This window comes from Setaria viridis, chromosome 7 (genome assembly GCF_005286985.2).
Source record: "Setaria viridis chromosome 7, Setaria_viridis_v4.0, whole genome shotgun sequence".
In the NCBI taxonomy this organism is placed as follows: domain Eukaryota; kingdom Viridiplantae; phylum Streptophyta; class Magnoliopsida; order Poales; family Poaceae; genus Setaria; species Setaria viridis.
This window is the reverse complement of record NC_048269.2, coordinates 10,660,485-10,678,348: the sequence shown is the minus strand read 5'-3', so window position 1 is coordinate 10,678,348 and position 17,864 is coordinate 10,660,485. Positions and strand designations below refer to the sequence as shown.

General features: G+C 44.8%; 1 protein-coding gene across 1 annotated transcript; it reads right to left on the bottom strand.

The window, feature by feature from the left end:
- Positions 1-1,236, bottom strand: LOC140223421 (uncharacterized). The gene is made up of 2 exons (XM_072295259.1): positions 504-1,236; positions 1-269 (listed from the first exon to the last, which is right to left on the bottom strand). Exons 1-2 carry the CDS (start codon positions 1,234-1,236, stop codon positions 1-3), a joined length of 1,002 nt encoding a protein of 333 aa, XP_072151360.1.
- Positions 1,237-17,864: the final 16,628 nt, after the last annotated feature.

Below are 17,864 nucleotides of genomic sequence, written 5' to 3'. Positions count from 1 at the left end.
CTAGTTGTCCAGGACTGTTGCCGTCATCCTTGAGAATGTTTGGCCTGCATTCTTTAGCCCCTCTGGCATACGCACGAAGCAGAACATTCCAAAAGGTGTCACGGAGCTTGTTTTGCCTTCGTCCTCCTTCTTGATTCTGATCTGGTGGTACCTCGAGAAGAGGTCAAGTAGCGAGAGCATTTCACTGTTTGCAGCGTCATCCACTACCTTGTCAATCCTCTCGAGAGGGTAATCATCTTTTGGGCAGGCCTTGTTGAGGTCTGTGAAGTCTATACACATTCTCCATTTGTCATTTTTCTTTTTTACTGGTATTGTGTTAGCTAACCAGTCAGGGTACTGGATTGGCTTGATTACGTTAGCTTCGAGGAGCCTGTCAACTTCGGCCTTTACGGCTTGGACCTTTTCGTCGGATATTTTTCTTAGCTTTTGCTTCTTTGGCCTAGCTCCTTGCCTGATGTCGAGGCTGTGCTCGATGATTTCCCTATCCACTCCTTTGAGATCACCTGCGGACCAAGCGAAGATGTCTTTGTTCTTGTTGAGGCACTCGATGAGGTTGTGTTCTTCTTCGGGGTCGAGGTTGGCTCCAATTGTTACGAACCTGTCTGCGATGTACCCGTCTAGGAGTACCCGCTTTGTTTCGCCGTCAGCACTGATCTTTATTTTTTCTTTGTCCCACTTGGGCTCATTGTGGGTCTTTTGCTTTGCTGAGCTTTCCGCTTCGTTTGATGAGGCTAGGTGGTGGACATTTTTTTGGCCCGGAGCTACCCCTCTTTCTATATTCCTTGCCATTTGCTGATCACCGTACACTGTTATGACCCCCTTGAGCGCGGGTATTTTCATGCATAGGTATAGTTGCCTAATTGTTGCATCCATTTTGGTGATGAAGCTGCGGCTAAGTATTGCATTATAGGGATAGTGCATCTCCACCATGTCGAAGGTGATGTGCTCTATTCTTGCATTGTCGTGGTCCCCGAACGAGACCGGGAGAGCAATTTTTCCCAAGGCCTTCACCGGCTTTCCACCGAAGCCGAGAAGTGGGATGTCGACTGGGTCGAGCGTGTTCATGTCAATGTTCATTTCTCTGAATGCATTTGCGAAGAGGATCTCCGCGGAGCTGCCCGTGTCAACTAGGACTTTTCCAACTGTCCAACCTGCTATCAGCGCTTTGATGACCATCGCATCATTGTGCGAAGTTGTCTTGAGCTTGAAGTCTTCCCCCGTGAAGCTTATGGGCATGTGTGCCCATTCTGGCTTCGTTGGGGGTCCGTCGGGTATGATTACATTGACTTCTCTGAAATAGTTTTGCCTCTACCTCTTGTTCTCGAACTCTAAAGAGGAGCGTCCGGTGATTGGCATTATCATGCCGAAGGTAGGTAAGGAGTTTTGGTTGTTCTTTTGCATGCTGGGCTCTGGTTTGGGCATTATGGCTGGCATGCTTGGGGGAGGAGGTAGTGTTTCTTGAGGCTTTTGAGGCGGATTTGGGTTAGCATGTAGTGGGATTGTTTGGTGGTATGGTTGTATGTGGGGCGGAAGAGGCCAGGTCATTGGTTGCTGGAAGTTGGCGAAGCTGGGCTGGTTGGAGTAAAAGCTTGGGTGTGGGTAAAAAGCTGTGTGGTGGATTGTTTTGGGTGCTTGTGCGGCTGCTTTCGCGGCTTCTTCTGTAGCTTTCCTCTCTTCTTCTTTCTTTTTGGGGCACCACTATGTATTATGATGGTTCTGATAGCCATGGTTGACGCAGTAGAACGATTTTTGCTGTCTTCCTCGACCTCGTCCTCTACCAGAGTGGCCCCCTCTTTGGGTATTGTTGTTTTGGTTTTAGCTCTAGCTTTGGTTTTGGTTTCCCTCAATGTTCATGACGCGGTTTGGTTTTGGTTTTGGTTTTGGTTTTGAGGCTTGTTGTAAGGCGAAGATTGCCAGCTTCGGTTCTGGTTTGTTTGCCTTTCCTTGTTACGTTCCGCCACTCTTCTGCGGTGGTCCTCGTCAGACCTGATGTATTCATCGAGTTTGCTGAAGAGAACACTCATCGTTTTGGGCTCTTTCCCTGATAGCTTCGACGCTGTTGGGCCAGGGGTGAGGCCCGCGATGCACGCGGATATTGCTACGGATTCCTCAATGTGCGGTGCTTGAGAACGAAGGTAGACATATATTCTTACATATTCTACGAGTGGCTCCTTGTCTTTTTGTTTGCATTGGAAAAGATCTGCTTGGGCCGTTTGTGGGTAATGGAAGCCCTGAAAGTTTTGTGTGACCTTCGCCTTGAGGTCGTGCCAGCTAATCACCGTGTGTGGAGGGAGTAGTGAGTACTAGTTCAGTGCCGCGCACCTCCACGGAAACCTGCACGTTCACTGGAAGAAGCAATGCATTGTCCACTACCACAGGATCTTGGTGTTCGACACGGTGGCTGAGTTGTTCAGGCAGATGCGCCCCCCTGCTGTGAACCCCCGTGATATTATGCGGTTGTTTGACATGGATGGCATGCTTGCTGCATCGTGCAGCAAGGATGCCATGATGGGGATGAGAATCTTTGCGCTGCAGGACTACAAAATCGAAATCTGGTCATTCCAGTACCGGATCAAGCTGCCAGAGATGGAGATCCGGCAATTCCAGGAACAAGGAGATTGGTTTGCCAAGATCGTGTCTGAGGGTGACCTGCTTGTCATCTGCTTTGGCTGGCTCTTGCACTGTGACAGAATGGGCAATTTGCTGGCCAAGTTCCAGTATGATGATGATCTACCTGTGTTGATCCCTTATAGGCTCAAAGAAAGCCTTATTCAGCATACATTTTTTCAAAAGAAGCAGAACAAGACACCTTCTTCATTTATGCCATGTTAAATGTAAGTACTTTCATTGTTCTTACTCCTGAGTTCTGTTCTTCTGGTAGTTAAGTTAGATGTCATGCATTGTATAATGACACCATTATATATTATTCTGATTTTGGAGCAATTCAGAAATAGTTATATCGAAAAGAATTTAGTAAAGTGTCTCTATCTCTTTATAAAAGACTGCTGTTTGGACTAGATTGTGCACTTTTGACCCAGCATTGTACCCTCTATGACATATCGTTCTCATATGCCATTATGCCAATATGAAAATGTTCTCTATTTCATTTGGAGCATGTCTACCAAACTATTTGACAGTCAGTGGGGGGAAATAGATATAACATTGCTGCTGATATAAGCAATTGGTTCATGTTTGTTTTTCAGGCTTTGTTATCTGTTCGTTTTGGATGGTAGTGATTCAATTGATTTTTTATCATTAGAAAAATTGGTTGATATGACACAGATTACTTTTTCTTCTGAAAATTTCTGTAATTGTGGTTGTATTGGAAAATACCCAGCGATAAGCCTTCTGTCAGTTTTAGTGTTGAGATGTCAACATTTCTAATCATCTGTTATTCCCCCACATTTGGATTGACCTGAAGGCAACCTCGATCACATTTTTGAAAAATTATGCCCCTACGTGTTCACCATGTCGACAGTCAAGTTGCTTCATATTTGGTCCATCCAAATCGCAACAGACAGATTACGTGAGGATTTATGTTTTGTTCACCGAGAATTTGTACTTGCAGTATGCAATGACTCATTTGAGCATAAAATTTAAACCTGACATGGCCCTAGATGTGGCAATGCGCTATTAAATTAAACTATATAGCACATGGTCTTAAGAATGCAATGAATTCTGACTAAGAGAGTGATCTTTGATAAAGGACAAGTTTTTCTTCTGACCTTGATCATCTCGCTATTTATCAACACTATTGCAGCATGTTCTGTTGCATCATTACATGTTGATGTGAACTAATGCACATCCCGCTTACACTTTTTCTAGACATCACACCAAATTGTTTTGTGGAGTTATGTTTCCATTTTAAAATTTATGTCATGTTAAATGAAAGTATTTTCAGTGTTCTTACTCCTGACTTCTGTTTCCATCTTAGTTAAAATTAGAAATCATGCATTCAATAAGTGAGATCATTATATAGGTTATTCTGGTTTTAGACCAATTCATAAAAACATATTATAAATAGGAATTTTAGAAATACTATCCCTGCCTCTTCGAAAAAGTTTGTGAACTTTTGAGTCTTTTTCCCTCTCGAACACACAGGAGAGCTGCATATCATTGTATTAAAGGAAAGGGTATGAGAAACCAGTACCCTTAACATTGCTGGTCTAAGCAATTGGTTCCTGTTTGCCTTTCAGGCTTTGTTATCAGTTGGTTTGGATGGTATAGGTTCAATTGATCTTATATCCTTACGAGAAACTGTTGATATGTGATAGATCACTTATTTTCTTCTGAAAATTTCCAATGGTGATTGTATTGGTCTATTGGAAAGCACACAGTAATAAACTTTCTTTCAGTTCAGTGTTAACACGTCAACATTGTTCATCATGTGCTATTCCACTGCATTTGGATTGGCCTGAAGGGTGAAGGCCACTTGCATCACTTTTTTTTATAAGGAAAGCCCTTGCTAAGAGGAAAATCATCAAGTTTTTCACCATGTCTGACAGTCACGTTGCTTCATATTTGGTCTATTGAAATCACATCAGACAGATTACATTAGGTTTTAAGTTTTGTGCAGTGAAAAGAAGTTTTGGCCAAATTGTTTTGCCTTTTATGTTGGTCATTGATCTGAAAAAATTCCCACAACAGACCGTAGCTGGTCCTAGCAAAGATGGAATAAGGTAGCATGTTAAGAGATTTGTTTGTTTTGCTATTTACTCTGTTATGTTAGGCCATGTGAAATTCACTTCTGTCGAATGAAATAGTGGTGATGATGCATAAACTGCTAGAGCAAACCTCATATGAACGTATCCTCAGAATGTTGCATGCAAATTCAGTAATTTTTCATGAGGTGGTTATTAGTAATGTAGTAGTCTCATTTATCCAGTTCCTGCGTATGTGCACTCTTTGATATCTTATGCATATCTCCCTTGTCACCTTGTCAACTGCCTTGAAAGGGAAAAATGCTTGGTAAGAACATGTAAAACAAGGAAAATGTAGTTTATACTTTTACCTATTTGTAAAATCATTTGAAGTTAATGTTTGTGATCAGAATATCTACAATAGCTGTACCTTGTCTTCCTCATCCTGATTGTGAGAATATGTGAACTAGTGAGTACATATCACTACGGGACAGAGTCAAATTGCCGAGTGCCAGGGGCACTCGGCGAAGGGCAGAATACCCTCGGCGAACCGTTTGCCGAGTGTAACACTCGGCAAACGGCACACGGCAAATATAGAGTCGGCAAACACTAGTTCGCCGAGTGTCTTGTGTCGGGCACTCGGCAAAGACTTTGCCGAGTGCCCAGAAAACACTCGGCGAATAATTATTGAAAAAATAAAAAAAAATCACGCACCGCCACTGCTCCGCCGCCGCCGCCGCCGCCGCCACCATCCTCTCCTCTTCTCTTCAGGCCCCGGCGCCGGCGGATCCGGTGGAGGGGACGGGCGGGCGGCGGATCCGGGGGCCGGGGGCCGGGCGCCGGGCGAGCGGCGGCGGATCCGGGCGGCGGCGGCGGATCTGGGCGGCGACGGCAGATCCGGGCGGCGGCGGCGGATCCGGGGGCCAGGGCGCCGGGTGGCCGGCAGCGGCGGATCCGGGGGCCAGGGCGGCGGGCGGATCCGGGGGCCGGGGCGGCGGGCGGATCCGGGGGCCGGGGCGGCGGACGGATCCGGAGGCCGGGGCGGCGGATCCGGGGGCCGGGGCGGCGGCGGCGGATCCGGGGGCCGGGGCGGCGGGCGGCGGAGGATCCGGCGGCCGGCGGCGGCGGATCCGGGAGCACGGGGCGGCGGGCGGCGGGGCCGGGGCCGCCGGGCGGCGGCGGGGGCCTTCGGGCGGCGGCGGGAGGGAGAGAGGAGGGAGAGAGGAGGGAGTGAGGGGAGTGAGAGCCGGCCGGGTGAGGGGAGTGAGAGGCCAGGGGGCCGGGAGGCACTTATTAATTGAGGGGCCGGGCGGATGGTTTGCCGAGTGTCCTACGTTTTTTAAAAAAAATTTAAAAAATATCCAACAGTTTCAAAAAAATACCAAATTTTCACACAAATCAATATAGGTTTTCTACTGACTATACAATAAGTTTTGTAGTCAAACCGAACTCGACCATCACTTCGACTCTAAATTTTATCGAATCCTTCTTAAAGTTACTATTCTTCTTCTGAGATGCTTCGGTTTGTAATCATCGTACATGATGAAATGTGCAAAACCTTCTCAATTTTTTTCCACAGCCTCCACGTATTATATCATCACATCATGACAAATCTTAAGATTTTCAGACTTTGATTGTTTTTTTACAATTTAAAAATACTACTGCGACACGCTCATGATCGTGTTTCCTGAACAAGATGTTCGAAATTTCTTTTCATTTCATGGGTCAGGTCTCAAATTGGTCCAAATAACATGAATATCATTTTTCTACTCATTTTATTCCATAATTTGAATCACTTGCAGTTCAAATTTGACTTATACCAAAAATTCCCTTGAAATGCAATTAATTAATTAAATATAGCAAATAAATTCAAAAATATACCAAATTTTAACATGGAGTACCACATGTTGTATGTGGGGAGTAGAAAAAATTTCATGGTGAAAAGAGGAAAAAAAATTATTTTTTTGCCGAGTGTCAAAAAAAACACTAGGCAAACCCTCCCTCTTTGCCGAGTGTTTTTTTTGACACTCGGCAAACCCCCTATTTGCCGAGTGTTTTTTTGAACACTCGGCAAAGAGGGGGCTTTGCCGAGTGTTTTTTATTTGACACTCGGCAAAGCCACGATTTGCCGAGTGTTTTTTTTGCTGAGTGTTTTTGGCTTGGCACTCGGCGAAGAGCTTGTTTGCCGAGTGTCCGAAAAAAACACTCGGCAAAAAGAAAACACTCGGCAAATTTAAAGTTTCCCGTAGTGTATTCAATGTGTAGATGATACAACTTCTAAAAAATTGTGCAAATAGTATGAAAAATTGAAAATAAGTTGTTGAATAACGCATGCTACAGTCAAACACATTGTAAAAATTGAACTCTAAGCTTTGATATCATGTAAAAAATGATGAAAAATTAAGTGAATAATATCTTGACATTTCTTTTGGGTTTCCTTTTCAGCAGAAGTTTAATTGTTTTTTTCTCTTGATGGGTAAAGAGGGTTTGGATTTAGATTCGAGATCCTTCTCCGCACAATATACAGGTTTATCCTGTTGCAGTGTGATCAATTCTACTGGAGTTTGTTAGTATCATTTGCATAATCTTTTTTTTATAGCTGGTAGCATGGTACTATATGACACTAAAGGAGCATTGGATATATTCTCCTATCTAGCACCTCCAGTTTTAAGATCAAGTACTAATATATATACTGGAGTCTGGATATGATTTTGAAGTATCTAAGTTTCCATAAGGTCTTGTGCCTATATCGTATTTGATTAATCATATATGCTATAGGTCCTGCTATAATCTTATAATGATTTGTGCTGTTATATGAAAAACTAGATATTCAATAATTTTAGAATTTAATCTCAATTGTTCATCTATGTGGACCAGATTTATTTTGGGTGGTTTTTTAACACATGGAATTTACTGTTATCTTGTAGGGTGGTTCCAGAGATCGTCCATGATACGTGCTTGCCGCATTTTGGACTTCCAAAGGATATAACATGTTTTTAGAATGGTACGTAGTAGAATGAAGTACATCTGAATTGCACCTTTATTAGTGGAAGTAGCATGTGTGATAGTTCAACTGATGCTAATGTTGAACTGACTTACGACGACAAGGCTTTTGTCAGTGTGTTCCATCCTCCAGTTATATGATGCTCTAAATACTTCCCTAAAGTTGTGACAGAGTGACTATTGCTATCTTATCTATCATCAGGTTGTTTTGACGTGTGACAGAAAACAAACGTCATCTTATATTTATTTTGAAGTTTTTTTAGGGATGTATTTGATTTGAAGTATGTAACAGGTGTCCATAACTTCCATCGCTATGGTTGCATATATGTGGAAATCGCTGAAATGGGATTACCGTGGATGGTTACTGCTGTGCTGCTTTCATGTTAGTTTAGCCAACTTTTGCTGCTTTGTGATTATTGCCTGATTGGTTCGGTTGGTTGTTCGCTTGATTGTTAACTAGAAACCTTAGTTCCTGATTCGTTCGGTTGGTTGGTTGCTTGATTGTTAATTAGAAGCCTTAGTTTCCTGTGGCCTTGTGCTTATATCTTGAGTCAGGACATGGGACTGCATCTGACACAGTACAAGGACCATAAATCAGAAGTAACTTTGCTTTCCTGTGGCCTTGTGCTTACATCTTTAATTTTCTTCTCTTGGCCATTTCTCTTGTGAGAAGGTTTTATGCATGAGTAGCAAAAAGATGAACAATAACCAACATCATATTGTAATGGCTCTCTCTACTAAAATGGATGGCTGGTTTATTTTCTAGTACTGGGTACTTGTATAAATGATCGTACTACTATTCCTGATTGAGCCCAGTTCTAAACCTCCATACTAGAAACATGGTATGCCTTTGGACCGCCATTTTTTTTTCTTGGACACAAGGCTTTGCCCCATTTCCATTACAAAGCAACCGAAATGCAAAGGAGTCAGTTACAGAAAGAGTCTAGCCCAAAGACTAGGGATGACGAGAGAGGCGATTTGAGAGTCTAGCCCAAAGACTAGAGACAAGAGAGGTGGTTTTTTCACAGATGCTAAACCTGTAAGAGCAACTCTAAAAGCTTCCTTAGAATTGCTCCAAAACCTTAAGGAAAAAAAAAACTACCTCCAACAGCTTCCCAATACTTCCCTGTAAAAATACGCGGATGCTAAAAACACATCCATCTCCTCGCATATATGCGGGGTCGATCCTTCCCTAATCCCGGAATTTCCACCGAGCTGGAGTACTGGATGGGCATGGACACGGAGCTGCTGTACATCGACGGCGGCTGCGTGGGGCTAGCGGTGAGCCTCTTCATGCTCTGCGGCGACCGGTTCGAGGCCGCGCAGCTGTTCCGGTCGGGGCCCTGTCCCTGCAGGCCTGCACATGAATGCTGTCAGATGCATTCATGGCAAAAACGCAGAGCAGAAGACGAACGGCACGAGCTCTCGCACGGATCGTGCCATGAACGAGCTTGCATTCCTAGTACCTTCCGCCTTTGTGAGGTCATGGTAGTTGGCGAGAAGATCTCGGCCATGGTGGCACACTTCCGGTCCGCGCCAGCGGCGGGCGGCACGACGACGACGTAGAAGAAGCTCGGGAGCTCGAAGACGAAGGCGCGCGCGTCGACCCGCACCACGAGCGCGTCGCGCGCCAGCATCCACTGGTGGTCGCCGACGGTGCAGGAGGCCATGGACACCGGGTGGCCCTCGACGCGGAGCATGTGCAGGGACATGCCCCCGACCGGAACAGCTGCGCGGCCTCGAACCAGAACAGCTGCGCTCGCTCTTTCTTGAGCTGGAGGGAGAAGAAGAAAGAATGAGATGGGAAGAGAGCAGTGAGGCGCCGGGCTGGATCCAATTATAATGATGTGGTCTGTTTTGAATTATTGAGGGATAATTTTTAGCGTTTTGCTGTAGGCTGATATGTTTTTGGTTTTTTAGCATTGCCCCAATACCTTATTTTGAGGAGGAATTTGAACCTGGTTCAAGCTAGATAAGCAACTGGATAAGGCTTAGGATTCCCGGACAAAAACAAAAGATGATCCTCGAACTACCTCACACCCGCTTTAACCAACGTTTTAACTGTTTAACAGGAGGGAAGATTACAGACGGTAGAGTCTAAGGTATACAACAGGCAGGATAAGAGTCTTTAGTCTTTGTTCCCATTTTTCATCACGGCGCGTCGGTGCCCTCTCCTCGTCTGGAGTGTCTTCCTGGATGGGTGGCATCAGGGCCAGTGGGGGCGCCCTGGATTGCTGAGCCATCACCTTGTGAGCGCAGGACAGCAACACCCTTTGGGCCGCCATATGACCCGTTAATAGTCCTGTGTAGTATAGATAGTTATGCTTATGCATGTAACAAAGTTTTTTTAGTATGGCATCATTAATACACACACCATCCGCCCTGAAATAAAAAGCATTTTAGTTTGTCCTAAGTCAAACCATTCCAAGTTTGACCAAATTTAAAAAACAAGCAATATTATTTAGAATGTCAAATGTGCATAATTAGATTTCTTATGAAATATATTTTCATAATTTACTTATTTAATGTGTTAGATGCTCTATAAATTTGGTCAAACGTAGCCTAATTTGACTTAGGATAAAGCAAAATATCGAATGGAGTACCACTCAAATACAGCTAAGGGGATGTTTGGATCTTTAGAACCTCCTAAAATTTATGTCACATCGAATATTCGGAGGCTAATTAGGAGGACTAAATATGAGTTCATTATAAAACTAATTACACAGATGGATGCTAATTCACGAGACGAATCTAATAAGCCTAATTAATCCATCATTAGCACATGTTTACTGTGCAATTAGTCTCCATCTGTGCAATTAGTTTTGTAATTAGTCTATATTTAATACTCCTAATTAGTATCTAAACATTCGATGTAACATAAATTTTAGGAGGGACTAAAGAAACAAATACCCCCTAACTACTCTTAGCTAAATCCCTCCTTTCCGTGTAGCTCCATGGAATCTAGGCTTCATATGCTAGCGAAGTTGATCAGAAGTCACATTTGCTAAGTCAAAGTCTGAACTTGTAACCAAAATTAAAAAAAAATGTTGGAATATGACTTTGCGTGGCTGAGATTTTACACGCTTGTTGAGGATATCAGCACCTAAGAGATCAAATAAAAAATAAGATTAGATGTATTCATCTCCTTTTCAAACAAAAAGCAAATCTATTCACCTACCTTTTCAAAAGACAATAAAACATTAAGTAGGCGATGTATGTTACATTATGTTGTGTACTATTTGCTAGCTTCCTTCTTATATGCTCTGTTGAAGCTTCACAGCTTTTGGATCAATGGAGAATTAACTATATATTAAATAAATTAAACACATATTTGTCATTCTAGAAAATTTGAATAATTATTTTATCTGTTGACCTATTTTTAACGGGCGGAACAATGTTATGAACCTAGCACAGACGTAAAGGAGTTCAATTTAATTTGGACCTGGCTACGTAGGGCCGGCCCTAAGTTAGGCCAGCCGTACGGCCACCCCCGATTAGGAAAGAGCTAACCCACACCAGCGGCACGCTTTCCTATATTAGTAAATTTACTGTTTTCACGCTTTTTTCCTTCCCCGCATGGCTGCACCCTTTTCTCTGATGCCGTCCGCACCTCAATTCCTTCCACCTGATTCATCTATACTGCTTAAAAACGGCATAAACATCATCCAAATCATTGCTCGGAAAAATTAATTTTTTCACCCAAGAAATTCAGGATCAACACACAGAACATTCATCAGGCATCATTCAGCACCAGGCATGTGATTTAGACAAATAATAAACAGTGTCATCAGGCATCTTAGAACTCAAATATCAGGCAACAAATAGAACTCTTCAGACACTTCAGAACACATAACATCAGACCCCATTGAAAATGCTTTCCCCATGCAAATCTGAATCAAAATAGGATAAGTGACTGCCACATTTAACGTCTTAGAACTGCGCAGGCTGAGCTGTACACCTATTATATATCTCCAAATATGAAAAACTTAATAGTAGATCTGCACACTGCATGTACTCCCAGTATGTCCCGCAATATTGATTATTACTCGAGGATTTACTTTGTTTTGCTTATTACTGCACACCATTTGAGCATCCCCTGCTGAATACATTGATGACCTGGGATGTGATGACAAGAGAAAGAGATAATTAATGAACATATAGTACCAAGGCCAAAATAATAGGTCAGATCAGACTAAAAATCTGAACAATAGTTCTAAAAGAACTTGCTTTTAGATATAGCAGGAGTGCTGCTATTTCAATATGACGTGCTGAAAATTAGATGTTCAATAATATTATCCAACAAAGTACACTATGTTCCCTATTTCAGTACCATATTATTTCCTAATTAAGAACCATATAATTTCCTAATGGAATTCGAATATGTACTTCCATGTTTCCGCTCAATGTGGTGCATACTAGAAAAAATAGATCAGATCAGGCTAAAGAAGTATCTTCTCAGTGTTGGTAGTTGTATGTGACATATTACTGAAGGCAACCAATCAAAATGAATTAGGAAAAATCACAGTGAATCGGTGCCTAATGAAGTATATTATTTTGCCTATTTCTGAACTATGCTGTTGCCTAATCACAACCGTATTATTGCCTAATGAAGTATATAGTTGTATAATCCAGAACCATAATATTTCCCAATTCCTGCCCATATTATGGTCTGCTCATATTATTGCCTACTTCAGAATCATAACTTTGCCTAACCAAGAATATTGTTTTGCTTATTTATAACAATAAAGTTGCATAATTAGAACCCTATTATTGCCTATGGTACTAAACTGTTTTTTTAATATTGGACTACTTGGCTCGAGGACAGAGACATAGCAAAAGCCGGCTTGTTGTCCACGCCAATACAATTTCACCAAGATCAAAACATACCAACAAAACTACTCTGAATAGGTTCAACTGTATGTAACAGATAAAAAAAGAGCATCAACATATTATCACAAAATGCACATTACAAGTCTTCATACTTGCATAACCGATCTGCTACGCTCATGACTGCCATACAATGAGAAACAAAGAATACCAAATCAGTTAGCATGTAGCAGATAAGAAGAAGGGCAAACAAAATAAAAAATAAGTTGGATGAGGTGATTTTGCATAACTACTAACAGTGATTTGTCTAAGAATAGTACTTTGCCACCAAGAATAGCACTTTGCATAAAATGAGAGAAACACACTTTGTACATGATTTATAGTAACATGAATGCCCCGTTCAACGTCAGGACCTAGCCTCTTCCTGTGTGTTGTTATTTCTGTTCTTGCAGCAGCTGAGACCGTTGGATCATCAAATGCTGCTGCTGCAGGAAATGGAGTTCTAATAGCATCTAGGCTATGAATAGCAAAATTAAAAGCTTCACCTTTTACACAAAGCTAAACTGATAAGCTATAAATTCTTAATTTATAGATCATACGCCCAAACTTGCTTATCCATGGTTGCTAAATGTCTATATTGTATAGCCTACAATGCTTCATCGTAGGACCTAAATTGCTGAATTATAGAACCTAATATCTTTGACCTCGATCATTGAGAACTGGCACACCCTTGTTGCATAGTGGCTCGTATAATTGCCAAAATTATAAACTTAGTACTAAGGAATATGCATATACCATACTATACGTACCACATTGGATGATGACACACCACCAAGCGGACATCTTTGTCCTCAAGCCAGTGCCTAAGCTGCAACCAGATATGAAAGAAAAGGAAAGACATTAGAGCACATGTAATGTAACAAAAATACAGATCAATGTGACTTCTGGATAGCTAACAAGTAGTGCATGCATATTCAGTATATGATAGTAGAGTAGGCTAGCTAAAAACAAATGGCCATCAGGCAGCGACGGCACCCGCGTGATGGTGTTCTAACTAAAAAATTAAAAAAATCCTTGAAAAGCAACATGAATCTGACTAGAAAAAATGCTATTATCTGCACATGTTACTATAACTAGTGTTAATTTAGTTTAAATGTTACTCAAACTACTCAGAACTACTTTGTGTGTTGCTATAACCACTGAACAAAAAAATGGTATTATCAATGCCTGATGATGCATAATGCCTGTTGAATTGTATTATTTACACACATTCCTGTAAGCGCAAAAAATAAACCTACAAAAAGATAGTATTCTAGCAATCCAGGCTACAGGTACTACCAATCCAGGCGCCACTCAGAAATAGGACCGCTAGACACGCATCAGAAAAAAGATATTATTACATGATGTCAACCTGCAAAACTGTCGCACTTGTAACCCTGAACACACGAAATTCTCACATGCATTGTATGTCGCATTTATCGTGGAACTCGGAGATGAGCAAATCACATGACCCTATGATAAAGTTGCTTCGCATATGTGAAAACTTGCTGAAACCCCGCAAATATATTCAGTTACCTCAATGGTGTGGGGCAGAATGAAACTATCAAAAAATTGGTTAGCTAGCTACCTGTATGAATTGCCTCAACGGTCGCCATGAGTAAACTACCATAGACAACACAAAAATGTGATCCACCCCCAAATCCACACCACAAAATGGCCTAAGACTAGACTACAAGGCATGGGAGTAAATCGTAGATGGCAGGAGAAAACAAGAGGACTGAAAAAGGGTGGAGAACGGGTTGAAGGGGCGACAGTGGACGGACCGTGGAAATCCCCTCGCGCCGTTGCCTTGGTGCTCTCCGGGTGAAAATTAAAGGGAACATTGGAGGGTAACGAGTCCCAGTCTGAATCAGAATAATGGAATCAGCACATATTAATGAAGAAAACGGGAGAATCAAAAGGAAATAACTAAAATCTCTGGAGACCCTAGCTAATCACCATCAAATGTTGCATACGGAGATCCCATCTTCTCGACAGCGACGACGCCGACCACCCTCAACTCACGTATCGCGAATGCCTCCTACGCGCCGCCGAGGCACACTGCGCGGGACATCGGCGCGAGGATGCCCTGGGTGAGGTGGGCTGCGAGCACGACGACGAGGTGGTCCTGCGCCAGTTGCACATGCGCCAGGCCTCCGGTGATGGGACGTCGGCCTGGATGTTGGTCGTCCTATCGGAGGCAGCGGCCGCGGCCGGGTAGAGGGGCCAGCTGGCGGAGACGGCGAGGAATGCCCCGGAGAGAAGGTGGAGCGCAGTAGCATTGACGGCGAGGAGCATGCGCTTGAGGATGCCCTGGGCGGAGCATGTCCACAGCGGCGAGGCCGCGAGGGGCTACATCACGTGGATCCGCGGCGGCGGTGGCGGCGGCATAGCGAATGAATCGAATCGTGTCGAGGAGAGGGGGACTAGTGGGAGCAGAAGTGGCCGGATTGCGTGGTTGCAGATAGAAAAGTCGTGCCCTGGGGTTGTTGAAAAGGTCGCTTGCGCCCGTGCCTCTTATCAACGTTCGACGATGGATAGAGCCAGCCGTTCCCAGAGCCGTTCCCAGAACCATAAGACCAGCCTAAATGAAGTCATTACCATTTAATTTTTATAGGTTTTATAAGTATTTGAAATTTAATTTAACTTTTATAAGTTTTAAGTCATTACCATTCAATTTTTATGGTCCCCAGAACCATAATAACAACTCGAAACGTTTAAGATTCAATTACGTCACTCCATCCGACAAAAATATTGTTTTCGTAAACCGGTAAAATTCATGATAGGTTCACAAAATCTTTGTACATGTGACAAAAAGAAGTTTCTATGGGATGATCCGGACGTCTCCATGGGGATGTTCTCTCTGGGCCATCGTCGCTGGTGGTACTGGCTCTGGGTTGGTGGGCGATGAGATCAGAGGAATGAGGTGAAAATTGAAATTGGCGATTTCCTATCTTCTCCGGTGGGGCAGCTGCTGATGTACCACAGTGGAAGTAGATGCATCAGGGAGAGTGGTCCATGGCATTGGCTCTTGCAGCGAACCAAGATTTGGAGCTTCTCGGCGGCAAGATGGTACTCTCCAACTTTGGCGGCTCCGATGGTCGTCGGTGTTCATGGAAGAAGAAGGCAAAGAAGATTGTGCTGGACTGGTTTAATTTTTTTAGGTCTTCTTTGTAATATAGGGATGTATTGTGCTGAATTTTTAATACCATCCTTCCTTTCGTGAAAAAGTATATGTCTAAAATTTCATAGAATCGGCAAATATTTTTGTACCCACCATCTGAAAATATCTTACAAAATCAATCTCAAGTAGATCCCTTCCAGGGCGATACGGGCGGAACCCTAGCCGCATCCACTAAGCCCCCTCTACCTTCTCCCCAGCCACGCTGCCACTAGAACCAGCCACCGGAAGCCCATACGGCAACGAGGACGGCGGCGGCGAGGCAATCTTGGCTAGTTTCTCTGCTTTCGACGTCGTTGCGAGTGGGGTGGACCAGGCTCGACGGTGGCAGCGACACGTTGATCTGACTCGGGGGCGGCCGGATCTCGACCTTCCCGGATGGATCCGGCATTTCCTCGGTCGGATATGGGGAAGGGTTGCGTGCCACGGTAGCGGCGGCGCCGAGCCTCACGACACGGGCCGTCAGGCTTCCATCCCCGGGGGTGAGTCTGCGGCGTTGCGGTTGCTGCGTGGAGAAGCTCCCTCCACTCCACATCGGTGAGGAGGTGGCCTAGCCGGCGTTGGTGCCTGTGCGGGCACGAGCGCTCGGCGGCTTATGGTGTTGCGGCAGCGTCTGGAGGGATGGCGGTGCACGGTTGTTTCAGTGCACTTGATTAGGTTGCTCGAGTGTATGGTAGAGATTGACTAAGTGCAGTTTCTACGCGACTAGAGAGCAACAGTGAAGCGTCCCCACATTAGTGGAGACTAAATGTGATACAAATATCAGTCTTAGGAGGCTGATAACATATTTATTCAACAGATAGTTCAAATACCGTACAACTCCCGAGGAAGTGGGCGTGAAAGCCACACCACGATAAAAAGCAAATAAATAACAGCAACGAGCCAAGCTACTCCCAAAAGACAACACTCGGGACTACACGGCAGCAGAAGCATTCTAGGAAGGCCAACACCACAGGCAGGGTTGGGTGCGGAGGTGACCTCCTACTCAAAATCCTCGATGATGAAGTCCAGGTCCGCCTCTGTAGCAACGAAACAAAGGTAAGTACAAAAGTACTCAACAAGTCCAACCCCATCCATGGAGGGGGATACAATCAAGAATATGCTCAGGACTACAAGGATAAGGTTAAGGGTTATTTGCAATAAAGCTAAATTTTTCAACACATGCAAGGGTTCATTTTAAAAGAGTTTTTGCCAAACATTTTTAGTAACCGAATCATAAGGGGGGTTGATCCTACACAAGGATCCAAATTTTAATGCTACCGGACTCCCCCTTACCTGGGGAGTTAGGGGAAGGTGAGGGGGTCCCGTTTTGCCCCTTACCTGGGGAGGATTTGGCGATGGAAGGGGGGCGGTGGTGGATGAGCAGCGGCGGCAGCGGCTTGCTTGGTGGCGCGCAGGAGGGGGCGCAAGGGGAGAGCAGTGCTGGGGGTCTGGTAGGGTGATGGCGCGGTGGTGGCAAAGCCCCCAGGCGTTGGCCTCCTTTTATAGTGGCGAGGGGGAGGAAACGACGAATGGCCGACGATGTGGGGGCCGAGTCCGGCGAGCTTGGGCGCCGACTGGTGGAGCGGCGGTACGGGCCGGAGGTGCTGGCGAGGGAGGTAGGGGCCGGCAGCGGTGGGGATGGGCGCCGGGGCTTGCGCGGCCCGAGGGGTGCCGGTGCGGCTGGCGGTTCCGCAAGGCCAGCAGGGAAGGGGCCGGGCGCTGGGCGCCGGGCGGCATGGCGGGGAGGAAGGGGCGGCCGTGGGCCCCACGCCATGGGGAGGAAGGGGGCCGAGGCGCGCGCGGCAGGGGCCAGGGAGGGGGCCAGGCGTAGGGGGCCGGCCAGGAGGGTGGCGCTAGGCGCCAGGAAGAAAGGAGGACGGAGAAAGAAGAAGAAGGAAGAAGGAAGAAGAAGAAGAGAGAAAGAAAGAGAAGGGAGGAAAAGAAAAGAGAAAAAGAAAAAATAGAGGGAAAAGAGAAAAAGAAAGGGAGGGGTCGGCGGTGATTGCGGAGTGCGGTCGGGGCACGCGCGGCGGTTTGTTGACCGGCACGCGGCGAGATTTACGGAGAGGGAAAAAGGACCGCTGTCGGCTCTGGATGTGGGATGGCGAAATCGCCGGGAGGATTAGATTTTCGGGAGGTCAACGGTGAAAAGATTTTGAACACAATTTTTAGCTGGTGATTTAAGTTGGTGA